The following is a 26,031-nucleotide window of genomic DNA, read 5'->3' on the forward strand; positions in this document are numbered from 1 at the left end:
CCACGGACCTCTGCTGCTGTTTCCTATGACCCAACAGGAAGACGGGACCTCCCTGGAATGGAAAACGCCCTGGCTCCTCTAGGAAATATCTAAGATATGAGGCTTGAAGAAGGGAAGAAAAAGCATGTGAGTACAATGCTAAATCAACAACTTACGTATCCAAACAGCGAAGGAAGAAAAATTTTTAGAGCACAAGGCTTTCTGTATTAAAATAGGGAAGGCAAAGCAGTTCCAAGAAGAGACAAGGCCCCAGGATGGCACTGGTGAGGGTGCAGCTTTCTGGAAGGGAACCTCAGGCAAGCAGCTCCAAACAGACAGCGAAGCGCAAAGGAAAGAGCGCGGCAGGAAGAGCCGTCCCTGCCTCCTGCCAGGGCTCGCTGGAAGCATCGCCTGCTCTCCACCCAAGCCTGCAGCCAGGAGTGGGCAAGCAGAGGGATGGCCAGCAAGGGAGCCGGGGCAGCAGGACGGACACGGGAGCTCCAGGGTGTGCAGAAGAGGCCGGTGCCAAGCGCGTCAGCCCCGGTGTGAACTCAGCATGCACCAGGCAGCCCCTTCCCGGTGTCCGGCCCTCTCCGGGTTACTTACTCCTTCAGAGCGAGGGAGTTCCCCGTTGCTCTGGCCAGAGGAATACAGATTGACGTATTCACCCTCACCAGCCTCCTCACTGGCGTTTTCACTCTGAGGGAGACAGGATGAAAGGAAATACGTGATGGTGTCGCCCACCAGCACTGAATGTTAGTGAGAGAACGTGCCCACGGGCCGGGAGCAGAACTGCCCTTGGCAGCCGCTGTCACATAACAGGGAGCCATTCTCTGTCTCCAACACTGGCCATTGAGGGTGTACCATCCCAGGGGTCATTATTTTCTGGTTCTTGAGGGCTATCCCAAGGGCCCTGAGCTGCAGGCACTGCTTTGGAAGAGCCGTGGACTCCGTGTGAGACTGCCAAGGTGCAATGGGCACGCGTGGATTGCAGGGTGCCGGAAGCGGAGCGTTCAGAGCTGGACACACGAGTGCCTGTCCTACCCCCACTGCAGTCCTGTCACTGAATGCAGAACGGCCCTGAAGCCCTGAGGGCATCAAAGGCATCCCCCAAACTACTCTACGAGACCCATCACACCAGAATAAACCAAACCCGAGCGCTTCTGGGGGATAACAAGGACCCAACGCGAGGAAGATGCAAAGCAAGGTCACGTCCAAAGCGTGAAAACCTGCACATTTACTCTGTCATCAGTGACCCTCTTCCAAACCTGGTGAAGAGGCAGCACTAGCAGGCCCTGTGCTGACAGCTCTAATCCCATCAATTCTCTGCTTCACAGGAGAGGAAAGAGGAACTGTCTTGAAAATTAGGTGTTTAAAAAAGTAGCTGTAATGGACAAACCTGCTCAGTGATCTGCAAACTGACCTGGGACCTCAAACTAGCAGTGAGGGAACAGCATTAGCCTAACTTCACCAACATGTGATACCTGCCACCAAGGGCACAGCTGGAGCTGCTGGGAAGTGGGAAAAGCAGGAACCTGGAGAGAATAACAGGTTTATGCACAGGAGAGACAGAGCTGGACTGCACCCATTGCTCCTGGGGCTCTCCAGAGACTTAGGAGGGAGCAGGGCACCAACTGCAGGATGGAAGCTGTTGTAAGGAGCCTTCAGAAACTATCAACCTCACAAAACACTCCCTCAGCTTTGTATTACAATTGCAGGAAGCTACAGCAACTTCTCCTCTCCCCTTCACCAGCATTTGACATTTTGTGTTTCCTACTCATGTGTTAATGTTTTCTCAAACCTGCTGAGGTCGTTTATTTTTTTCTAGCTACCATTTTTATAAGAAATATCTACTCTGCAATTCACACATGCACTTGGAAACCAGACTAGATCACACTTAGCATGTATTAATACGAGATATTTTCTTTAAAAAAAAAAAAATAAAATAAAGGCAGCCTTGTGTTAAGGTGCATTATTATCTCTTTGGATGGTCTCACCGAAGGCGTCTGGAGAGAATCAGTGAAAGAGGTTTCAGAAGGAAGGCAGACAGGAGCATTCCCGTTAAAGCTGCTCTCCTGAGAAGAGGAGTTTGGCACATCCACAGTGCTGGGTGACTGGCTGGCTGCTGCGGGCACCGCCAGGTCGGGGGTCGGAGATGGATGGACGGGCGGAAAAGGCGGGGTGGAGCAGGAGGAGGAGGTAGAAGACAGGAAAGGAGGTATGGAGACTTGGTTGTGAGGCACAAAGTCCTGGGAGTAGGACCTAAACACAGATTTGTACTGCAGGATGCAGAGACGTACAACACAAAAACAAGGAAGAAGGGGAAAGGAAAGAGAGACAGACAAGAGAAAAAGTAATTAGATCGGCAGCAGCGTAGCAGTGACAGCACAAGGCATTTCTAACACAGGCAGCACTATTTTACCATCCACACACTAGAGCAGGAATTGCTACCCGGGATACATCAGCCAGTTTTTTCAGGAGAGGCATGTTCTGGCACAAACAGCAGCTGAGCTGCTCGACTCAGAGGGAAAGTGGGCAGCGAGGTGTGACCTGCAAGTATCCAGCCTTTCCTGTGCAGGGAGAAGCCTGGGTATCTCAGTACTAATGCAGTGACCCCGAAAATCACCCGAGTGGAGGAGAGGATGCAAAAGCATACAGAAACCAGGACTCTGAGCATGCTGGAAGTATCTAGATAGAGAAAAGTACTCCAAATGCTTCTTGCTTTTCTGGGATTTTCCGCAGGATCCAAATTTAAGACGCTGTTTGCTCCAGCCCTGTAATTTAGCAGCTACTGTGTCAAGTCTGTTCCAGAACACACAGCTCCCAGGGAGGAGCAGCTGGATACTGCCTTCAAAGTTACACTGAAGGATACAGGGAGATTATGCTGCTACTCCTTCCCATTCGAGAAAAACAGGGAGCAAAAATGATAATTGCCCTCAGGAGCGATGAATTCCTTATCAAACTGATCCTTTAATGCAGTGCCTCGAAGACTCAGCTGAAGAGATGAAAAGAGATCATCTGCGTAAAGCTTTATTTCACTATCTCTCCTAATCATCAGATTACTGTTCAGATAATATTAAACAGGGTGCAGTGGGAATATATTGTGCCAAGAAAAACAAGAGCAACCCTCTGTCTTTTAACATCTGGTGCTAGTAAGATTTGCCATCAGGGTAAGTCCAAAACAAAGCTGACAACCATTAAAAAAAAAAAAAAGACAGACAATAATGCTAAATCTGATGGAGAGGAGTTTATTTTAAAACCTGCAGAGCTCAACCACTAGTGAGATCTGTGTCAAAGTCAAGTGGACTGAAGGAAGAGCCAGATCATCCAAAAAAACCCACACTGAAACAAAGCTGTGGCGCTGCTTGGTTGAGTGATCTGCTGCAGAAGGATGGTGCAGTACAGAGCTCTCAAGAAGCACAGACACGACTTGCTCAAACCAGGCTGAAAAGTAACACTGCTGTGATGTAAAAAGAAGGGGAAACAAGGCAGGAATCAGAGAATTCATGCTACATTTTCTCAGGAGAGCTGAGCTGGTTAAGCAAAGCACAGTCCATCACCTGAGCCACAGCAGCATCCAGCTCAGCAGTGGCTGAGTTTTTGTTTCTACCTAGGAAAGATGTGAGCTTAAAAAACTAAACTGAGAACAGCCTCGGGACAGAAGCCTGGTTGGAAAAAGCTTTTCCACTACAAAGGAAAGGAAATGTAAAGGTCAATGGTTAGACTTTACCTTCAACCACCTTAATCCTTGAGTGGCTGCCCTCCGCTGTGCCTGGAGTCCAACAGTGCTCTGGGTGTATTCTCAGGGCCCAAAACAAATTGCAGGCCATAATACAGAGGAGGGGAGTGGGATGCTTTGGAAAGAGAGCTTAAAAGACTACTGAAAAATAATTAAAATGCAAATCCCCACCACATGCCTGTGGCTAAAAGGAGACTGGCTTTAGGACAGGCTCCTCTCTCTTCCTGCCCATTTCTTTCCGGATGAGCAGCGCTGGCTCCAGGGACACTGTCAGCTTTTGGAGCTGCCTCAGTAACAATGACAAGTCTAATCTCTGTATTTACTTTCTGCCTGGATAAATGCTCTACATTTATTCATTTTCACTTGCATGGCACAAACCACTAAATCCCTCGTAAGACGCCAGGCTCATGACATCACCTTGGCTCAGCAGATTCATTATGCCTGCCTGGTATTCCATGATCTCACCGGTGCTGATAGGCCAACTATCACCCCAAGTCCCAGCCTAGACCCCAAACCACTGCTCCAATGGCTCAAGAAGGCACTCAAAAAACTGCAGTCCTGGTAACAAGACCCTCTGCTCCTGTAAAGGAAATAATTATCTCCAACAGAAGCTGTGTGCCAGCTCCCCCAGGGCTGGGCTTCCTGCACCCACATGGGACAGGCGGCACACGCTGTCCCTCACTTTGTAGTTGATGGACACCTACCACAGAGGAGTTCCAAAGGGTTTTGTCCCTGACCTGCCCAACCCAAAGGAAAAGCCAGGCTTTTTCAAAGCAGCAGTGGAGCTCACGCAGGGCAAGAGTGAAAGGAAATGAGTGTCCTCAGCCAAGTCACTCTGGGACAGGCAGAGCCCTGCGTGAGGTGCTGGCAGGGTTAGCTCAGGGCAGACTCTGGTGCCCTGCAGCCTGGGCCAGCAGCTCAAGGAGATGAGTTACTGCTTAACATTTGCACAGCTTCTGCTTTGGGGAGTTTCAGAGAAATTAATCCCAATCAAAGGCAATTCAGATCTAAATATAACACAACATCGCATAAATTTTACAAGTTTAAATGCAGATATGTTAGTATTGACAATGACTATATAATTCATCTCTCCTCAGCCTCATCAATACACCTTTCAGAACAACATCTTGGCATGAGATATGTTGAAAATCCCGGTTTAAGGCTCAGGTACCCAGGAAAATGCATTAATCTTCATTATGTGATCCGTGAACATTTAAGGATGCAGACAGGCTCTCAGCATGCTGTTAACAAAGGGAACAGCGCAGAGAAGCCTTTGGATCACTGGCATTAATTAGTCAGACTGCTCTCGACTTCCAGTTTTGTAGTAAAGTTGCATCTTGTAGAGAGGGAGCCAGGGAGCCCCCTCCTTCCTCTGGAGCCTGCAAGCAGCTCTGGAATTCCAGTTATGCAGCCGTGCTGGGACAAGAGCCAAGACTGAAGCATACTTTTAAAGGGGGGAAAAAAAACCACCCTGCAGTGAAGATGATGTCCATATGGCACCCATTCCTCTGCTCCCCAGTCTGACCCAGCCCAGCCAGCAGCTGCAGCAGGAATTGCAGCAATGGCTTCCATGGGATTTGGGTGTTGCACATCTCTTGGAAGCCCTGCCATCCTCTGAAAGACATACTCTTTTGGGGAGGGGACAGTCCATTCAGCACAACTGTCACAAGGAAACAAGTAATCCTCTAGTCCTCCCCATAAGAGGCAACAGTTTGTCTTGGAAACAAATCAGTGCTTCTTTTAATCTGCTTCTTAGAGGTTTCCTGCAGGGTCGATCAGTCAGGCCTCGGTTATGGCTGTACAGACACAACCTCCTACTCCATGGCTTTGCTTTAAGTGAAGTATTTCAAAATAATCTCTGGGAAAGCTAGAAAAAAGGGTGCAACGGGAATCTTTGGGAAAGGATGCTTCCCTCTGTCCAAACTCTGGCCACGCTGCCAGCTCCCACCACAGGACCTGATGATCCCGACCTATGACAGCAAACAGCCAAGAGAGGGAGAAGAGAGAGAGATCTCTCTGCTCTCACCAGTAAAGTGGCTTTTAAAAAGACCTGCCATTTAGGAAGTACTTCCACAAAGCGTGCTTTGAGCTGGGAGCAGTCTTGTCTCCTGGGAACAGCAGGAAGCAAACGTGCCCGGCCCTGAACATTTACCACACACCGTGACACACAGAGGTCTCCCAGAGACGGCATCTTTCAACCTTTTCAATTTGCTGCCTTTGATTTTTTTTTGCAACAGTGAATATTTTAGAACAGCTTTCCATCATTAGCAGCCGTTACAGGATGTCCCAAAGGTCAACGACATTCTGGCTGTTTATTTGGATTAGATGGCAGGAGATAAGCACTCTAATAGGAAACTTATTTCAAGAGTGATGCTTCTCCACGCTCACTAGGCATGGCTGACCACAGCTAACAGGGAGACAGGGATATATATGCAGGGAGTCACTGGCTGCAAGTTACAACAGTCTCCATCCTAAATCCAAAGCTGAATTCAATTATATGGCTGACAGAGCATCTGCAGTATCAGCAGACACAGTCTTTACCTTTTAAGCACAGCCTTCTCAGTTACCCTATGGATTTCTGCCAAATTAATCTGCCATCCTGCCAGACACTCCCAGATCAGGTAGAGCTTCAGACTTCCAAAACATGAAGCTATCAGAGGAAAAGATCAATCTTTTAGATCTCCTCTGCTAATGCTATTAAGAGAATGACATGGCAACATGCCAGAACTGGATGCCCAAATTCTAACAGTACAGAACTATGTTCACAAAATACTGGGTGTTGCACAAAGTCGTTACACCCTAAGAATATAATTGCACAGACAACTATTGGAAAAGACTTCCTATCTCATGACACAATGCTGGGCTTCCAGGTACTTTTGCTAATGAGGAAGGAAATGCTCCTGCAATGAATGGCTGGAAACACAAGCTGCCAACAGAATGGTTTCAAGCACTGCCACAGGAAAGGCAGCAACTCCTCGGGCTGGAATGTTTCTCAGCAAAGCCTCTGACCCAGCTGCACAACTGACCTCCCTGGTTTAAAGCAATGGTTTGCCCAGCAGAGGGATGGATGGGGTTTGCTGTGTCTCCTGGCTTCTGCACAAGAAAACACAAAATCCAAACTTCTCCTTGAGGGGGAGGGATTCCTGTACATCTTTGCAACAAAACAAATAAGGGGGCAGTGGGGGAAGAAAACATTTGTAAGATTTATTAACCATGCTGTCATGCATCTCTCCTTTGAAACTATCAGAAGAATTCAACCTGATTGCACCAACAGTGTCAACTCTTCTTTACCTTGTAGACAATATCACCATGTTTAGGAAGCAGACCTTGAAAAGGTAGAGCCTGGAGACAGAGACAAGACTCCTAAAAAGCCAGTCACACAAAAACCATGGGGTGTGTGGCCTATGAAGTCAACATGGGACTGTTTAGATAGACCTACACAGAGACCTGTAGTGCTCCAACTACGAGGAAAATGTACAAACCACCAGAGGAAGTGGTTTTCAGAAGCAGGATTCAGTGATGCCAGCAGGCACTATTAATACCAGCACTATTAATACCAGTGTCCAGGCCTGCCGTGGGCAGTGGAAATGAACACAAACACAGAAGGAATGCTAAACAGGAAAGGCAAAACAATACCTAGGATTCAGCAGCTGGTTAAATGGATGCAAATCTTTTCTTTCCCCCTTCCCTCTGCTCCAAGTTAAGGAGCCAAAACCTAAGGACAGAAATGAACAAACACACTACGATTTCCCAGTCCCTGGTTTGATTGAGGCTTCCACCATATGAATGAAAACAGTTCAGTCTCTGCTGAGGGCCAGAGCCTGGGGTGTGCTGCAGACTGGAATTGTGCTACAGGAACGGGAGCAAGGCGAGGAAAACATGGGAAGCACATGTCTGCATTGTGCACGCCTTTAACCACTTATCTGACCCCCCCTTTTCCTGAACATACGTTAGCACACACACAAGAAAGAAAAACAGTTGCTGTGAATTTTCTGTGAGCTTGCTCAATTTGTTCAAGAATGGTGGGAACAAGTGAGAACAGAAGCGCTGAACTGGAGCTTTCATAAGGAAATCACTTGCGCCTTCTGCTGGAATCTGACAGCCAACTGGTTTCTGGAAAATTACTGGAAATGTTTCTTAATTAAAAAGAAAACATAAGAAAAAACATTTTGAGAAAGGAGAGTTATTTCTTCCCCAGTGGAGGATGCAGCCAAATTTCCACTAATGGCACGTACATGTCTCTGAGATACAACTGTTCCTTGTTTCAGTGAGGAAAAGCTTCCACAAGACTTTCTGCAGCCTTTGGTGGAAAATGTGTGGATAGGCAGCAATAGAGCTTGTCGCCGGATGATTTCCTCTATCAGTGCAGAGCTCTCCAGCTGCCAGGAAGTATCAAGATTCCAAGGTCTGATTCCTGCCACTCGGATACCTGCCCACCCATTTCCAGTCAAACATCACAAGGAGTTGCTAAACCAAGGGACAGTAGCTCTGTGTTCACAAGAAGAAGGGAAAGAGGTGATCAGCTAGAAAAAGACCAGTGCCAAGAGTCACCAAGGAGGGTGTTGCTGCACTCCTCCCTTCCCACTGTTCAGTGCTTTCAGAAGGGATGGGAATCCCTAGAACGATCCTTGACAGTACCATCCACTTGCCCCCCAGTGTGGGATTTAACAGCTTAGCTGTGCATGGCATGGGGAATAGGATGCTGCAGTTCCTTAAGACATCAGCCCACAGTACCAACACAGCCCTTGCTGGCACAGAGGCCAGACACGAATCAGACTCGGTTAAAAAACAGCTCAACTTGCCAAACCTATGAGGTTTGATCCAGTTGCTCAAGATCTGCCTCTATCCAGTAAAAGCTATTACCTCTGACACAATTTCCTGCAAAGGAGGGAAAAGCACGATTAGTGGGCTCTCAGGGCAGGGGTGGCAGCTGGGCTGCAGCAGCCTCTGCAGTGCTGATGGGAGGGAAAGGAGTCGGGGCTCTAGAAGAGAAATTCATGCATTAAAAATTAAAAGATGCTCTGAACAACTGCACCTCTTTTTTTTTTTTTTTTTGCTTCAAAACAAAACTGTCTGAAAACAGTCTTTTTAAGCCCTGTAAATCAGTAGTAAGGCACTAATCCTTCACCTGAGCACAAAGCTAACAGGATAACATGCAGAACGTGGTGCAGGCTCGGCTTTCGTGCTGCCGGCACATGAACAGATGGGTACAGGGCCAGTTCTTCCCTCTGGGATTGACTCCTGCTGTCCATCCCAGGCCAGTCTCCGGGGAAGGAAAAAAGCACAGGGCACTTTGTAAAAATTGGCTACGCTTGGCAAAGCTGCAGGGCATTGCTTGTCCTGGGTCAATGGACAACCATATCGGCTTGAACTTCCTGGTATTGATCCAAGGAGGTTTTTGCTTCCTGTACAGAAAGGATAACGATTCATATGTAGGAGATCTATAATTTCAAAAGATCTGATAGTCACCACTGATATCTGGGCACACAAGAGGCCAACTCCTCAGCTGGCTGTGTCTGGGAGGTGTGCTCTCCCTAGCATTGAGTCCCTGGCTGGGGCTGGAGGGAAGGTAATGCTTATTTTTACCAGGTTTGTTGTTCATTCCAGCGCTCACTTGAGTGGCTTTTTTTTAGGGAGAGAAGAAAAATGGAGACATGAAACTATGGGGAGCAGCACAACGTGTTTAAAGTGTTACTGGTGCAGCTCGTGGCATCCCTTGAGTGAAACCACACAGTCCTTCCAGTCAATGCTGGGAGAAGGTTGAAAGAGGGGCCCTGGTCCTTCTCAGTGCTCATGGAGGGTGTCACCCTGGGAAGGATCCAAACCTTCACAGCTGTTTCACATCTCTGTCTCATTAGGGATGGGGGAAATGGGATAAGACATGGTTATGGTATTACATGGGTCAGCTATGATGCATGTAAGGACATTGGTATTTTGCAGCTCAAAGAGACACTGTCATAGTGAAAATCTCATTTTGCCTGTGGAAAAAATAGACCAGCTAGAGACATGAGCAACTATGAGATTATCCTAATTTAAAGGGACTAATGGAAAAATCACCATTTTTAATTCAGCTTATTTCCTTTGTGCATTTGACAGTGCACTGTCTCATTGTTCTCATTGTTCCTCATGCTCCAGCCATTCATTTTCCCCTCACCAAATCCTTGCAAAAACGAGCAAGGGTTTTTTAATGAAGTTTTAACATTTCATAAAATAATACATCACAATAATGCAGTCCAAAGGAAGGTGAGAACAGGTCAGAAAAATTTAGAAGGTAGTAATCATTTAATCCAAAAAGAACGCTTTTTTAAAAAGTGCCCACATATTTTTAGAACATTATAGAATCATATTTATAGCCTCTCAATTAAAACAAAAATAGTCAAGTGCTTTTACCCAGTCTTACAGTTCCACGTTTTGCTTGCAAGGACCACTATCAAATAAGAGAGCTGCAAAATTCAGGACTTTCACTTCAAATTTTAAAACTGTTTATCACAAACGTATGCAAGCACTAACCTTTCCACCCCTCAGCCTTTTCATCTGTGCAGCAAAGCTATGATACTGCTCTCTCTACAAGTGAAAGCCAAAAGCTTTAATTCATGGCTTGTGAAGTAGCACTACTTGTAAAGCACTTGAATACTTTCTTCTTCTTTGGACCAGCGATTATCACTAATTTTTAAAGAATGAGTAAGTGTTGAAATGGGAAGATAACAGTGGCACAGTGGGAGGATACTGTTTTCAAACATTCAGTATTAAACTAATTGAACACCTCTGAATTTTCTCAAGTCTTGTCTGTTAATTTCTTCTCCAGAAGAAGTCTAATTTACTAAACATCCAGGTCACTGTTAAAAAATAGTCTATTCTCAGTTGTCATCACATGGCAATCAGAGCATAACCACATAGTTTTACATGCAAATGAGCCCCACACTGATGAACTGGAGGAATCCCATGGTTTGGTTTAATTTCCTTATATTAACACTTTGTTATTACTACCACTTAATTTAAGCAGCTGAACGCAGATTTAAGCAGTGCTGTAATACTATTCTTATTTTTATTTAAATCATTCCCAGTTCTTCTTGCTGATCTTTCTTCAGGCTGCTCACAAGTGCTGTAGGAGAGAAAATCCTGCTCATCCATCACCTAATCATACAAGCAAACTGAGCTTGTTTGGGACCACAGAGACGTGGAAGGAAGCAAATGGACAAATATAGATGAAAAATCTGGCAGAGGCCATTTTCTGAAAAAAAAACTAATTAAAAAAAAAAAAATTTAGGAGCTGCAGCCACTGTTCCATATGTTTGACTAAATCCTTGTATTTTGGGGATGGTATCTTGTTATTTCTCCAAAGGCCAGGCTCACATGGCAGCCTTTAATCGACTCATCCACATCACTGGAATTATGCAAAGGAACAAAAAGACTTTGCAGCTCCAAAGTGCAGCCTGGGGAGCATGTAGGTCACAGGAGTGCGTCTGGGCACAGGGTCAGCTCTCCTTCCTCAGTCCCCCACCACAAATGTCCACATGGCCACACATACAAAGTAAGGAAAGCCACACCTCCCCTGGGCTTCATTTAGCGAGACCCACACACCGTTTTTCCCACCTGGCTGGTTATTAACACACGAGTTCAAAAGCCCCCAAAAGAACCTTCACCTTCACGTGGGAGGGTAAGCCCAGAGTTTGCACACAAGTGTATCAGCAATAAGAAAACACACACACGTGTCACAGTGCGGAGGGAACTCACCGAGTGCACAGGAAAGGAGCTGTGCCGGCTGAGAAAGGAGTTAGAGACTGACATAGTGAGGCCCTGAGTGGCACCGGAGTCCTCGGGGGTGAAGGGCACTTTAGTTTGCTGGACACAGTAGGAGACAGAAGAGAAAGAAGAGGCAGCATAGGAGGCCTGCTGAGGAGGGGGGAGAAAAAGCAAGAGACACAAGACACAGAGAAAGAGAGCACAGAAAAGGCGATGAATAAAGGGTAAGAAACTCTAACTGTAAAACAATGCATATAATGGCTGGCTAAACAAACAGCTATTCATACAGTTCATCAGAGCCAGACACGCCAATATGCCTTTCTTGAGCTCAAGAGGCACGGCAGAAATCACAGTTCAAACCTTCTTTGTTTCACAAATCCCTTAAAAATAAACTCCCTCCTCCCCCTTCCAGCTCACCCGTGGACATCTGCTGGGGGGAGAGGTTGTTCCTCACTGCCCTTTTCTCCCCCTGGCATGGGGGGCAGATGCCCAAAGGAGGAACTGGCTCTTGCTTCTGGCTGCTAAACAGCTGATTCTTGCAGACTGCTATTTTTTGTGGCAACCTGCAGACTGGGAACTTGGCCTCCTCAGTGTGAGCTCTGGGCCCTCACTGGTACTGCTGGGATACTGGGTAACAGCAAAGCCCTGCCATTTCTCAGTTCAATCCAAAATTGTATATCATTTGCACAAGAGGCAGATATTACACTGTAAGTAACAAATCCTATTAAGGAATTTCTTCTGAATTCCACTACAGCAAGGAGTCTGAGGGAGGCTACGGTATATCCAGGTTATCTCAGCTCTGACTTGTTGAATATAAAGTACATTTCACAAACAAGATCTGAAGCTCACAAGAAAGGACTTCCTCATTACCATTTTACAGAGGAGTCCATCCAGCAAAACTTGCTACTGCTGGAGCAGCTGATGCCCATTTGATCTGCTCTTTCAGAAACTCAGGGTAGCAGGAGCAGAGGAACAAGAGTCTGGTGGATTTTACAGTGGTTGTTGAAAAAGCCATCATCTGCTTGCACCTCTTTCCCAACAGAGAGATGAAGGGTGGGAGGCTGCACTTGAAGAAACCTTTGCTTCAGGGGAACTGCAAGCAACACCTTGATGGTATCAGCTTGCAAAAAGACAAGAATGGCCAGCAGGCAAAGCAGTGACATCTTGGCCGCCCAGATAATGATTAAAGGGCAGCAAAGAAATGCTTTGCTTCAGCTGACAAATTCAGAACAGGAGCAGGATTTCCCTTCTGCACAATGGCTGCAGTCAATCTGTGCTTTACACACCCTCACTTGTGACTGTGCAACCCAAGTCACTGCTGGAAATGATCACTGGAGTACAAGTGACAGTGCAAGAGTCACACTGACGGGGACCACAGACTCTGGAGAACTGCCTGATCCTCCAGACAGGAGTCCTGTAGACTCTTTAGTGTCCCTGCAAAGCAGTTGGGACACCAGTGTTTAAGGTCTCGTCCCCACAAAGAATAATACACAATACTCAGTTCAGCTTAGCCAGAAATGTCACTTTATCATTTTAAGACTCCTACCTGTATCACAGGAATGAAGTTATGCAAATCCCAAAATTAGAGTTCTCGGGTTTCTTTTCTCATTTAATTAAAAAGTAACACCCCAGGACAGCCAAACTTTAGCACAGATAACATGAAGAAATATTGCAACAGTCACCCTCATGATGGTAAAACTATGGCTCTGTTCCCACCTTTCCTCCCATTTCGTTAATGCCATGGACAATTTAAGTGAGCTACATCAGCACAAAAGAATTTATTTTTGTTAAATAGAGCAAATCAGATCATTAATATGAACAAAATAGGTTGGAGTTGTTAAAAAAAAAAAAGAGAGAGAGAAAAGGAAAACCCTTAAAAAGAAATGGGACAAAATCCCAGCTCCACTGAGGTCGGAAACAAAACTGCTGCTGCCATCACTGAGGCCAGGATTTCATCCCCCACGTGGAAAATGGCACTTTTTGTGCTGTTAAACCCACCACCCACACACTTGCAGATGTGCCTTTCTGTGCTGCCAGTGTGGGGGGCCAGGAGGACACTGAGAAACAGGTAAAATCCTGAACCACACAAGGGGACTAATGAGGAGAAAACATCCAGGAGTTGAGTAATGGCTACACTAGAGGTCTGTGGCTCTGGCAAAGACGAGCCATAAAAGCAGTTCTTAGGTTTAAATAGTTATTATTAGTGGCATCTTTGACAACAGTTTCAAAACAGCACTGGGAACAACAGTGCAGCAATCTCTCGAAAATCACGCTGCTCAGCGTGTCAAAATCTTCAAAGCAGTTGTCGTTCCACAAGCCTGCAGTCTGGCACGGATTCAGCCCTGCCATGTGGAAGACTAACATTTCATTTTTAGGGCATTTTAGGACTTTCAAAGCTCACGGGGAGCGGCCTGAACGCGGGGTTAGAAAGGGGCAAAAAGTACACGGTGCAAAATGCCTAAAAACACGTTAACAAGCTGACAAGGGGCGCGACATGGTAACACCAGTGAGACACCCTCCCACCACCGCAGCCTGCAGGAACCAGGAGCAGGGAGAACGGAGCTGTTCCCGGGAATCTGGTGTCCCTGCCCGGGGCACCACGGGTGTCACTCACCAGCTGCCGCTGTTTCGGTGGGAGAGCAGGAGGAGGTGCCAGGTCTTGAGTGGGGTCTAAGCTGATAAAGGAGTCATTCATCCCACAGACTTCCCTGAACCACTTGTTCTTCTTCTGGTAGATGTGCTCGTTCTGAGGGGTCTGGTAGAACATGGACGGCTGTGGCTCTGAGTAGTCCTCCACAAACTGCATGTAGGCCATCACTGCAATGCAAAGGAAGGTCACACTCTCTGCTCCTGGCTTGCCAGCTCCAGCTGCAACCAGCAGGCAGGGTGCTCATTCTCAGAATAAAATAAGAGTAGGGTCGTGCCACTGTCAGCTGGGCTTTGCTGCAGGCTGGCAGCTCACACAGCTGCACCCACCTTGCAGGAAACATCCCATCCCATCCCATCCCATCCCATCCCACCCCACGAGCCAGTGCACAACAAACATCATCCCGGGCCACAAACACATCCGATAATGCTTTAAGGAACAAGTGAGGTCTCCAAACAGCAACTTGAGAAGTCTGATTTACCGCAGCTCAGCCCAAATCCTCATGTAACCTATGGCAACTTTTGAGAACGTTCCTCAGGAGTTAATGTCCAAAGTCACCAAAAAAACCCCAGAATAACGTCAGTCTGCTTTTTAGGAAGCACAAATCATCTTGCACGAAGATGCAACCTCGACAATAAATCTAAAATAATTCCTGTGCCTATAATAAGTCTCATTTCTGTAGTCAGCAAGATTTCTAGAACAAGGAGGCTACAGTGTCTCTCCATTCCGGAAAGCTGATAAAACTGTTATCAGAGAACACCTACCTGTGAGACTGGGTGTATCTCTCCTTCAGCTATTTAAATGCCACTGCCAATGCTGGTACAAGACACTTACCTTCCAAAAGTGCCTCTGGCTGGGCCTTTCTACCCCCTTAGCTCAAATCCAACACACTTTGCTCCCATCCCTTTTTAAAGCAACTTATCATCTCCAGTTCTCAAATCCAACCGATTCAAAAGCTTTTGTGAGAATGTGGTTCAGTAGAAATATTAAATGGGATCAAATCTCACTTAGAGGAACTTTCCACTGGTACAATATCCTTCCAAAATCTATGGAAAAATCCCACACAGGTCAGCCTGTGCAGCTCTGACAGAGGATATATCTGCTGCAATATTTTAGTGTTGGAGGGGGGAGTAATATCCAGTGTCATATAAAGACTACTACAACCTCCCCTCTAGTTATTAAGGATCTGAAGTGTCCTGAGTAAATGTAAAATAAAGGAAGAACTCTCTTCCATATACCTGAGAACAAGAGAAACAGACGTATTTAAGTGTCATGGAAAGGACTAACCAAGGCCTTTCTGTAAACACACTGTCATGCACAAGACACTGTGATCATTCCTCCCTTCCTCCTGATAAACAAGCAGTTGTCACTTTTTGTAAATCTGGTCAGTTTTGGTGGCAATTATTCAGCTTCTGCTGGCATTTCAGTTGTGCAGCTGAAACGAATGGATGACTTCAGTGAAAGCTATAAATACAACGAGCACAATGCAGTATTTGCACATAGTGAAGCTGGTTCCCACACTGGCTGCAAGGCCAAGTCCTCTGTTCACCTGCCAACACAGACCCCCGGGCCAGCCTTTCAGACAGGATGCAGCCCTGCAAATGTGTCAGCAGGAAGGAGTCACTTTGCACCTGTCTGCTGCACCTTTTTTCAGATTTCCTCTAATATTTTAAACTCCATTTAGAACTGGGGCTAACACAGCTGCCCCTTCCCAAAGAGCCACAGTCCTCCTCCATAAAACAGAATAAAGAAAAAAAAAAAAACAAACCAAAAAAAAGGTAGAGGCAATGGGAGCAGAGGAAATGGGAGCTGATGGATTTCAATCCTGGCCGGTAACACCTGCTGACCCCATCCTGTGACCCCACACAGTCCTGCCAGTGGACAACCTGCTCGTGTCCTGCAGCACAGCCAGCTCTGCCAAGGCTGCTGGAATTCTGACCTTTAACTCCCCCTGCCACCTGAGCCTGGCTCCCCTTCCTCCCCCAGACACCCTCCTGCCTTCCCCCCACCACTTCACAGATGTGTCACCACCCTTGCTGGTCCAGAGCTCTCCTTCTTGCAGAGGTGTGACAGAGGTTTCAAACTGCAGGCACACGTGTAGGGGGTGTGTCTGTGCCACCCACCTGCTGGTGTTGGCACTCAGGTTAAAGCCAGGGTCAAATTCGTTCATGAACATGAATTTCATCCTAAGTCCTACCAGTGAAATGAAGTGTGTTCTGGCAATATTCTCTTATTTGGAATCATAATGAAGGAGTCTTGGAGTAGAAAATACAGAATTACTATAATACTATTTTCAAATATCAGCGATTCAGTTGACTAAGGTGCTCCTATTAATACCTGTGTCCTGGAAAATGCTTGGTATCATACAGCAGCTTTAGAGGATAAGATCTAAAGAAAGCTTATGAAAGATATTTTCTAGCAGCAAAAGTGAACTAAGGATCAAGACTCCTTGGAGAAGTGTAGAGGACAAGAGCTCGAGGGAAAACACCACATTTTGAGAGCTCATCAACTGAGTAGGACAAAGGCCAAGAAGGCAGGCTTGGCAGTGCTGGCATAATGCAGCAGACACTGCTGAATTCAGATCAACCCTTCATGTGGAGTCGCCTACAAAACCAGTGCTGCACTGAACATCCAGATCTGCAGATCAGGACTGCTGGCTGTGAGCTCCTGGGCTCAGACGTTGGAATGACACCACAGCTCGGAAGTGTTGGTGAAAAGGGCATCACATTAGACACTTGTGTGAAATTAAATTACTGTAACTCAAGGCAGTGAGCCTGAATGCTGTCGAGAGCCTTAACTCAATCTGCAAGGGAATAATGAAGAGCTCTTTTATCTCAGCTCTTTATGAGGCTAATGCATCCCATCGTCATGGCAGCTGCCCTGCCTTGCTTGTTACAACTAGTCCAGGGCAGGTGGGCATGTCTCTGCTTTCTACTTTGTCATCTTGGTTTTTAGGTGAAGTGAAAAACAGTTGGGATGGTGAAATACAAACCTGGCTCAGGGGTAGAGACTGCAGAGTGCAAATTAAAATGGGCACCATTAAAATCCTGCCACTCTTGAGCAGGAGAGTAAAGGAGAAAGACCATTCCCTGAGACTGCTGTTTGCAAAGGGTCTTCTCTCCCCGCTCTCCACCATGGTTTTTAACAAGGCAGAAATTCAAAAAGCAGATGGGAAATTACATCACCAGCTCAGCTCAGGCTGCACGCCCTGCAGCGACTGTGCAGAGGGAGGGATGGGGGCTGCAGCCTCCACAGTGAGCAGCTGGGGTGGAGTGACAGTCTCAAGGCAGCACCCCGGGAGAGAAGGGAGGCGTGAGAGAAAAACCTCTCCCACCACATGCCCAGCTTATGTCAGTTCTTAACCCAGACAGAAAATATGTGAAATTAAAGAAAAAAACCAAAAACTAACAAAAAAATCTCAGACTGAGGCTATAGGAACACCTTCCCAGCAATCTGCTTGCAGTGTCTTGGCTGTCATTTCAGAAGGAGCTAAAGCAGCAGCTTTAGCAGGGATTTCCAGCACACACCAGTTCTGCCCATATGGTAGAAGTCACAGGTACTGCTCAACCACTGATTCTGGAACAGGAGAGGACCAGTGGTAAAAGGAAGGAACTGGTAAGGAACTGGTAAAAGATTATCAGCACTAAGGCACACCTGCAGTAAGGTAAGGCACAGACCCCACGAGGGGGGCTCACTGAAGGCCCAGCCCGACACCAGCCAGGCCCTGCACAAGCCAACAGATCTGTGTGCGTGGGCAAGAGCCAAAATGATGGACATTCTCAAGCTATACCACACATCAACTCACAGGAGAAGTCAAGGTCAAACGAGCCAGTCGTCGCTGTCACCCCTGGGAGCAGAGCTGTTCCTCACAGAGCCCGCATTATCCGCCGGCTAAGCCCAGCCTGCCCCCAGCGTGGCTCCTGCAGTTAAATACCAGCTGCTCACAGGGCACCAGGCTGCATTTTGTTCCCACTGACAGCGAGAGAAACATGAATAAGTGCCTCACCAGTGGTTTCCCTGGCTGTTTGGGGGAAAGATCTTGTTATTTCTGACTCCGGGCTCTTAATGGCAGAAGCTGTTTCGTGTCCGTGTCTTGTTCAGCAGGAGCACGATGCTGGTGCTCAAGCAGAAGTCTGGAGTAATTTGCCCTTAGCAGAGTAACATGTACTCTTACAGTACAGTAAAATAACCATAATTCATACCAGACTAAAAGCCCTATCACTCCTCTGTTTAAATTATACAGAAGTCAACTCTTGGAGGTCCCTCTGAGCACAGCTCACAGCAATACACAAGGTTAACTCCAGCAGATTTGCTCTATATTTACCAATAAAAAGACCATCAAAGTCTCTGCTGCAACATTTCCTGCCAGCTACCAAAAGATGACCCACACCAAGGGACTACAACCAAGGCCCACCTGTGTGAGGTCTAGATCTCTTTAAGAAATTCATGCAACTCCTCCAGATCCCAGGAGTTTGTTGGCATTGTGGAAGCAATGTGGCAAAACCTACCCTGGATGTCACCATGCAGCCTGGGTAATGTTTTGCTGGCCTTTTAATGCTGAAAATAAAAGTAAAACTAGCAACCATAGATCTGTGGTGTGATATACCGTGGAGTAAAGACAACCTAAAATGAGTTCTCAGTGCCACATGAACGCAACTAAAAAATTTGCAGCAGCCAGTTATCAGCCCAAAGCTTTGCAACAAGGATGCTTCATCAAACCATCAGAGTTGACAACACACTAGATAACAGCTTCTTCCTCTCCTAACAATGCAATCTGATCAATAGTCCCAAAACTTCTGATAGTGGCAGATGACAATTCATTCTATTCTAACATCAAAGAAAATTCACATACAAGGCCTTGCTATTGAGGTTAAAATTGTGCTCGGGCAATAATGCAAAAGATAGCTTTTAAACTTGTTTTTAAGTAACTCCTTGACATCTCATATGATAACAGAAAACAAAGAAACAGGGCTTAGAGAGAAAAGCAAACAGCCCAGGTCTGTCTCTCAGCTGCTAAACTGCCTCTTTCCCAAGATTTGCCCAGGAATCTCCTCTCCACTAAAGCTGCCTGTGTGCACAGAAGTGCATTTCCCTGCATCCATCCCAGTCTGAGTGGTGTAACACCCTTCCATTGTTACTCACATGCAGCCCCACAGTGACCTGACCCTGCAGGAAGGTGCTCTGTATCACAGCTGGTACTGCAGATGAGTATTTTGAACAGCACAAGCCATAACAACCAGCCCAGGCTATGCCCTGTGCCAGCATTTATTTCCTGTCTGTTGTCTACCGACAAACATCTCAGCTCCTTTTTAGCTGCTTTTAATATCTTTAACTTGCTTGATTACCAGAGAGAGACAAAAGTGATTTCCTGCATATGGGGACACTGAACTACAAGATGACCCTCACTTTCAGGTGGGTCAAGGCTTGTGCTCTGAGTAAAATCCCTGAGGGTTACTAATGTGGACTGGCCACTTAGGGATAATGGAAATGCTTTTAGACAAGGCACATTTTTGAAGAAGTGACTGGCAGAGTACACTACACAGGAATGGACAGAATAGTGACCCTCCTGTACAACATGCCACCTCACTCCCATGTTATTCATGGAATCACAGGATCTCAGACTGGTTTGGGTTGGAAGGACCTGCAGGGATGGGGAGTCCACAACCATTCTGGGCAAAAGTTATTCTCTGTGCAAAGTCTACAAACTGCAGAGAGGAATCAGAAAGCCAACTCAGCACTTTGAAATCAGCTCTTCTCTTGCCAGCCATGCAACACAATGTTCTTCATCCAGGTCTCGTATACACTGCCTCCCCATGCAACACACAACTGCAAAGCCAGTCAGCAACCAGCAAACATCTGCTGGATCTCCCTGTGCAGCCCACAGCCTTCCTTGGCAGAGCAGTATGGCCAAGTGTTTGGCAGGAGGTCCCACATTTTTCAGCCATTAAGGATATCAGAAGAAGGTTTATGAGCTTGAGTTGTGGTCAGCACTGGTGTGCCAGCAGTCTGGCTGGGGTCGGGAGCCTTCGCTTTTAGAGGCTGCTCGTTTTAACGATGTGGGAAATTCTCAGGCATCCAAAAGGAAATGAGATCCCAGAGTAAAACAGCAGTATTGGACACTGGGTTAATAGTGTTGTCTTGCACAGCTATGTGGGTGACTGTGCTCCTGTTGCCAAATAATTGCTCTGGCAAGGCTCGGTTTTGGACAGAAAAGCAGCCCTTTCTCCAAGCTCTTGGAGAGGATCCAATTCTTTTCCGCAGGGGGAAACCACAAAATGGGGGAAGGGGAGAAGGAATGGACATAAAAAGGGAGAATAAACCAGGAAGATCTGCAAGGCAAAGTGCCTCAAAGATTCACATTCAGGTAAACAGAGAAGTAAAATGGTCTCACTATAGTAATGAAGATGTGTGATGCCAGCTCCCCTGGGCCTGGATTGATCCTGGCTCCAAGAGTCACTCCCTGCCCACCAAAGGACTGACATTTCCATTCCATGCCTTTAACACTGACTGATTTTGACACTCAGACACACATAGGCAGTGTCACTACCATTACTCAGTGGTCATCAGAAGCATGACAACTGCAAAGAAAGGGAAAGGTACAAGTAAACCCCAAAACTTGCTTACTGTGTTTGTTTTTCTTCTCTGGCAGAGGTGGTGGCTTTTCTGGGTCACTGTTAGAATCTGGAGCAGCAAAGTCAGCAATGAATTCCACTGGAGCTGAAGAGTTTCCTTGCTGGAAAGGCAAAACAGCAGCAAACGGCGTGAAGGGTATTGATGGGACAACCACGGCGTTCTGCAGGTCATCCTCGGAGATGTTGTCATATTGGGAAGGGTGTCTCTCATAGGACACCCTGCAGCCTGAGTTATCAGAAGTCTGGGAGGCTGCACTTCTCCTCTTCTTTTCTGGTAAAGCTGGAGGAGTCTCTGTTGGTGGTGCTGATCCCGAGAGGCTGCAGAATTCCAGTGGAGGAGAGCTGCCCTGCGGGAGCTGGAAAGCGTGTCCATGGAAAGGGGAGCCAGACTCACCCAAGGACTCTGGCAATGGGCTGAGGATACCTGGCACCTGCTGAGGTACCTGATCAGCATTGGAGAGGTCCTGCTGCAGGAATTCATAGTCTGGATCATAGTGATCCGATTGATCTGGTTAAACAGAGGGGACAGGAGAATGTGACATTAGTTTCTCTCTTTTACTGTTTAGTCCTTCTCAGTTCTGTCCCTCCCATTCCATCAGTAATTAATCAGTTCATTTTAATCAGGGTGGAACTTCCTTGAAGCTGAGACCATCTTCTACACTTTCTGTGACATCTAGACTTTACAAAACTTGTAATTAATTCTTTACACTAACAAACAAACAACAAAAATTCACTAGGTAGATGACTGCAGACATAATTTATGTTTCATATTTATATTTTTATTTTCTTTCCTAGTATACAGAAACAACATTGCTTTAGTCTACCAGCATCGTAATTTCTGCAGACAAGGCTGAAAGCAACAAAACATTCCACTTGAGAGCCGAACTGAGTTTGAACACAATCATCTACAACAGCCAGGGAAACACATTCCCCTGGGCTTTTTCCTATCTGACAGAATAATTCTGCACAGAATCGCCTGCAGCAACTGCAACACAACAGTTGCAGGCACAACCCATTTATTTCTGCATCCCAACTATGACAGCTCCCAAACTAGAGGGAAGGGGACCCCACCAGGCCTGGAGAACTCACCCAGGGTTTCACAGCTTGTGTTCCGGGAGCACTGGCCGCTGTCGCGGTCCAGGGACGAGAGCTGCTCGTCAGACTTGCTGAGCTTGCCGATGCTGCTGCACGGTGAGAGACGAGGAGATTCCCCCCCATAGGAGTGGCTTCCCCCTGACAATCTTCTCTGGGCATAGCAGTCAACATCAAAATCCTTCAGCAAAAAGAACATCAAATAACCACCTTTCCTGAAAGCTCGCCTGTGAGCAAGATGAAGCTCGAGGCACAAACGCCTCGCAGGAGGGGAGAGGATCAGTGCTGGTGGCCCTCTCTAGGTAGACAAGCTCATGGGGAGCACAGAAACCCCCTGATTGGTAAATAACCCATGCCAGGGAGTTTTGGGTATTCTTTTTCCAGGCTGGGCATGGTGTGACCCACATGGACCTCACAGGTGCTGTGAAGATTTGATAGAGTTCCTCACTGCTGATGACTCCTTGTCATGACACTGATGCCAGGTAATAAGACTGCAAGATTTCTCTTAAAATACCTGGGGCTTTAGCAAATACTCAGTTGGCTTGGTTGCACAAAAGGGAAAATAAATCATAGTGCGATACAACTTTCTGGGACCATGACTACAGTTCTATTTCAGAAATTACCTCAAGCTTATCAACCTGTGAATGAACCCTCAACTATTCCCACTCCATCAGAAAAACCTTAGTGTGACTGTACCAGTAACTGAAGAATGGTCATGGTTTTATCTGGGTCGGTCAAATGACTGCAGAGGCTCCCTAAGCCAGAGCTGAGGCTTTGGGGATGAGGACAAGATTTGATTTTTGGGCAATTTAATAAGATTGAGGTCCTCATTGCTGAGTTAGTAAGTTCCTGAATGTGTAAAGCAAACCCAGCCATTTACAACCTCATAAACCCCAGACTAGCACAAGAAATGGAATGTGATTAACACACACCAACTTTTCCATTTTTCTAACATAAAATTTACAAATTTCCCTCAAACTACTGCTTGAGTTAAAAGATGTTTTAAATTGTGACTGGATGAAGACAGAGTTCTGATCTCACCCTGCCACATGCTCCCTTGGGCTGTAAGTAAACCACGGTGAGATCTGGGTGAGCTCAGCCAGCTGCTCTGTCCCCTGATCCATTCAACATGGCAACACCCAACTGCTCCCATCCTCACACTCTGCTACAGCTCAAGGCAATGAAGTTTGTAGCAATTTGTTAAATAAACACAACAACACTGTAAAAAAATATTAAGCTGTTCACATTATTTATTGTGCTGACGTTCCTGCCACTGAAGCTCCCACTGCAGAGCTCTCCCGTGCGGGGCTGTCTGGGATGAGCAGAGCCCTGGAGGGATCTGTGTCCCTGCAGGTCAAGGCACTTCTCTGAGCTTTTGCTACAGTTCTCAGCACGTTTCCCCTTGGCTTTCACCAAGGGGTTGTGCCATTACCTGTCTGTTGATTCCAACAGGTAAACTGGACCCACTGGTAGCTCGACTCATGGGGGCCACAACTGCCACTCTGGTCGGGGAAGGTGCCGACTGACGTTTTTTAGGGGGCAGTGCTGGTGGAGGGCTGCAAGACACAACAGGCATCAACACTTCCATCACTTTTCCAGCAAAAAGACTTTCTACAGTCTTCACAAGTTGTTTTCTAGAAAGCCTTTGCCAGCCAGGAGCTATTCAGCAAACTGCATCCACTAACAAACGTTAATTTAAGAATATTCTCACAGGTACTGTCCTGTTCAGTGACTTATTTTTTAAGGCTGGAAAAGAGTTGTATTTCTCAAACAAAAACAACTGCTGTTTTAAAAAGTATTTTTAATGAAGCTAATTAGCATGGTAATTATTTCTTACTAAAAGCAGCGAAAATCCAAATTAAATGTTTTGGTTGACCCAAATATTGTTTCCGTTGTACACTCCCTTCTCAAACCTTCAAGGTTTGAAGAACGTTCAAAGTTTCAAAAATTCACAGGAGAGGAAAATTCTTTTTCTGCCCTTTCTACTTTCTTAGTGAACTTCAGGGAACAAGAAAGTCAGTGCTGCTCTCACCACAGACACTGTAAGGGCCCGTGTTTTGGCATGAATCTGTTTCACACGTACACATTAGCAGCACCTAGTGAGAATTTAACCCCAGAATTTTTACTTTTTGCTTCTAATGACACATAATTCTGGTAATCATCAAGCCTGGGAGGTTCCCAAGAGCACACATGTTCTGTTCTTTGAAGAGGAGCTTTTTATATAACCCATGAGAATTCATAAAACATGCAGAAATGTGACTTTTTTTTCCAGTCATAGCCCTTGATGCTGCACTTTTATATTAATACAACATATATTTTTCACACCAGCCACTAGCACCAGTCCTAGAGAAGAAAAACATCACACACACAGACCAAAAACCTGCAAATTGGGGGTTTTCTCTTCCTTCTCAAAATAGAACACAGAAACTTTCATGTGGTTACTCGTAGAACGGGGTAAGAACAACCAAGCACAAGATTTTTTTCACACACTTTTGGCTCCTTTCACTCTTAAGTTGATAAGCAATGCAGAACCACCTCTGATAAACAATGCAGAACAACCTGGCTGTGCAGGACACATTGGTAACTGCCAGCTGAGGTTAAAGAAACATTTCCCATCGGATACAGCAGCACCAAACACTTGTACAGTGTGGAATTCCCACAGTTTTACACCAGGTTTTTACAGATTTATGTGATGCCTCTCATGCACGGACCTCAGGGCATGGCACTATCCTCACATAAAGAGAAGAAAAGGAAAACACAAAGAGAAAATAATCAGACAGAACACAAATTCATAAGCACTCCAGGAGCAGGGAATAATTACTCTGGAAGACTGGAAATTCAGAGGCAGCACTAACCCTCCTCACGAATTCTCTTGTGCCCATTTGGCAAGACTGTTTAAAAACCAACAAGCTGGTTAAGAGGCACTGGTGTTCTTCAGTCAGCTGACTGGCCAGTATTACCTGTTCTCTGCCACACGAATGCTGGGCAGAGGGGGTTTAGGAGGTGCAACTTCTTCATCCATGGAGTCAGTCAGCAGCTCGTTGGATTGAGTCATATTGGTTGTCTTGTTGAGGATCTCCATTTCTCGGTCTGTAAGGGGAAGTTCTGATGGGCTGCAACATGCAAAACACAGATTGTAGATCACAAACCACAGCTGGAATGCAGCCTGCTGACAGATTCATTCCTATTTTAAATCATGTGCAATACAACAGACAGCAGAAAGCAGAATTTGCATCTGCAGGTGGAATTCCATGTATGCGTAGAATAGAATGTGCACGTGTCACAGGGGATGTCTCATTGCCAGATTTTGGGTTTTTTCCTACCACAGGATATTCTCTTTTAGTGGTCCCACAGAAATGGATGGGGCTCCATAAAGAACACTACACTACCCTCTGTGAAGAATAAGTGAATGCTTTACCTCAACCAGCAGTAGACAGAAATTATCCCCTCTATACTAGTCCTGCACACAGAAGAAATCCTTGCCAGTGGACCCACCTGTCAGATTTACATGCTGGTAAACTGGGTTTAACTGGGCTTGTGGGAGAGGGATGCTCCTGCTTTTCAATCGTGAGTCTGACCAGCTCCTGATGGATGGAGAGAAGAAAAAGAGAATAATCATTACTTGCTGAATGTTGCACTTAAACACCCTAGAACAGAAAGGGATGCTACTGCAGTGAACTCCTTGTTAGCAGACACAGAGAGAGCTGAGCTGGGTGTAGGTCTGGTACAGAGCCACAGAAATGATGCAGAACAGCTGCTAAGGAGCAGCCTGCACCCAGCAGCAGTTTGGCCATATTTAAGTTCATAAACCCTGGCCCTATGGGGATTCTGCACAAACCCACACGTCTTTTTGCTGTGCTTCCTCTTTCCTCCATCATCACAAATGTGTTCCAGTCCCCACAACACCCTAGATAATGGCAAATTTGCTTTACATATGTAAATATAAGTACAGAACAGTCTTACCCAGTGGAGCACTTCACCTAGCCAAAAAAACTCTCCATTAAGTAATTGTTTTATATTTTATAAATAAATATGTATTTGTTCAAAAAAGCAAGTTTTCTGTAGGATGCCCAACAACACATTAAACAGTGAACCCCTTTATTAAAAGGCCTGCTTCCCCTGAAGCCACTTTTTAACATGTTAGCAATGCAAGTCTTAATCATTCAAGGAGCTACTGCAGTGCATCTGTTATAGGCAGA

General features: G+C 46.2%; 1 protein-coding gene across 7 annotated transcripts in view; it reads right to left on the reverse strand.

The window, feature by feature from the left end:
* Positions 1–26,031, reverse strand: part of RAPGEF1 (Rap guanine nucleotide exchange factor 1) — an 83,501-nt gene that overhangs the window by 13,564 nt on the left and 43,906 nt on the right. Inside the window, exons 5-13 of one of the 7 annotated variants that reach the window (XM_027687603.1) lie at positions 25,328–25,416; positions 24,793–24,945; positions 23,265–23,388; positions 21,830–22,013; positions 20,733–21,248; positions 14,076–14,278; positions 11,453–11,608; positions 1,977–2,258; positions 586–678 (exon numbers count right to left, since the gene is read on the reverse strand). In XM_027687603.1, coding sequence (XP_027543404.1) covers positions 586–678; positions 1,977–2,258; positions 11,453–11,608; positions 14,076–14,278; positions 20,733–21,248; positions 21,830–22,013; positions 23,265–23,388; positions 24,793–24,945; positions 25,328–25,416 — 1,800 coding nt within the window. Of the gene's footprint in view, positions 1–585; positions 679–1,976; positions 2,259–11,452; positions 11,612–14,075; positions 14,279–20,732; positions 21,249–21,829; positions 22,014–23,264; positions 23,389–24,792; positions 24,946–25,327; positions 25,417–26,031 lie in introns of all 7 variants that reach the window. The other 6 variants (XM_027687602.1, XM_027687605.1, XM_027687604.1 and 3 more) reach the window with 6 other exon arrangements.

This window comes from Neopelma chrysocephalum, unplaced genomic scaffold (genome assembly GCF_003984885.1).
Source record: "Neopelma chrysocephalum unplaced genomic scaffold, ASM398488v2 Primary Assembly neopelma1_74, whole genome shotgun sequence".
Taxonomy (NCBI): Eukaryota; Metazoa; Chordata; class Aves; order Passeriformes; family Pipridae; genus Neopelma; species Neopelma chrysocephalum.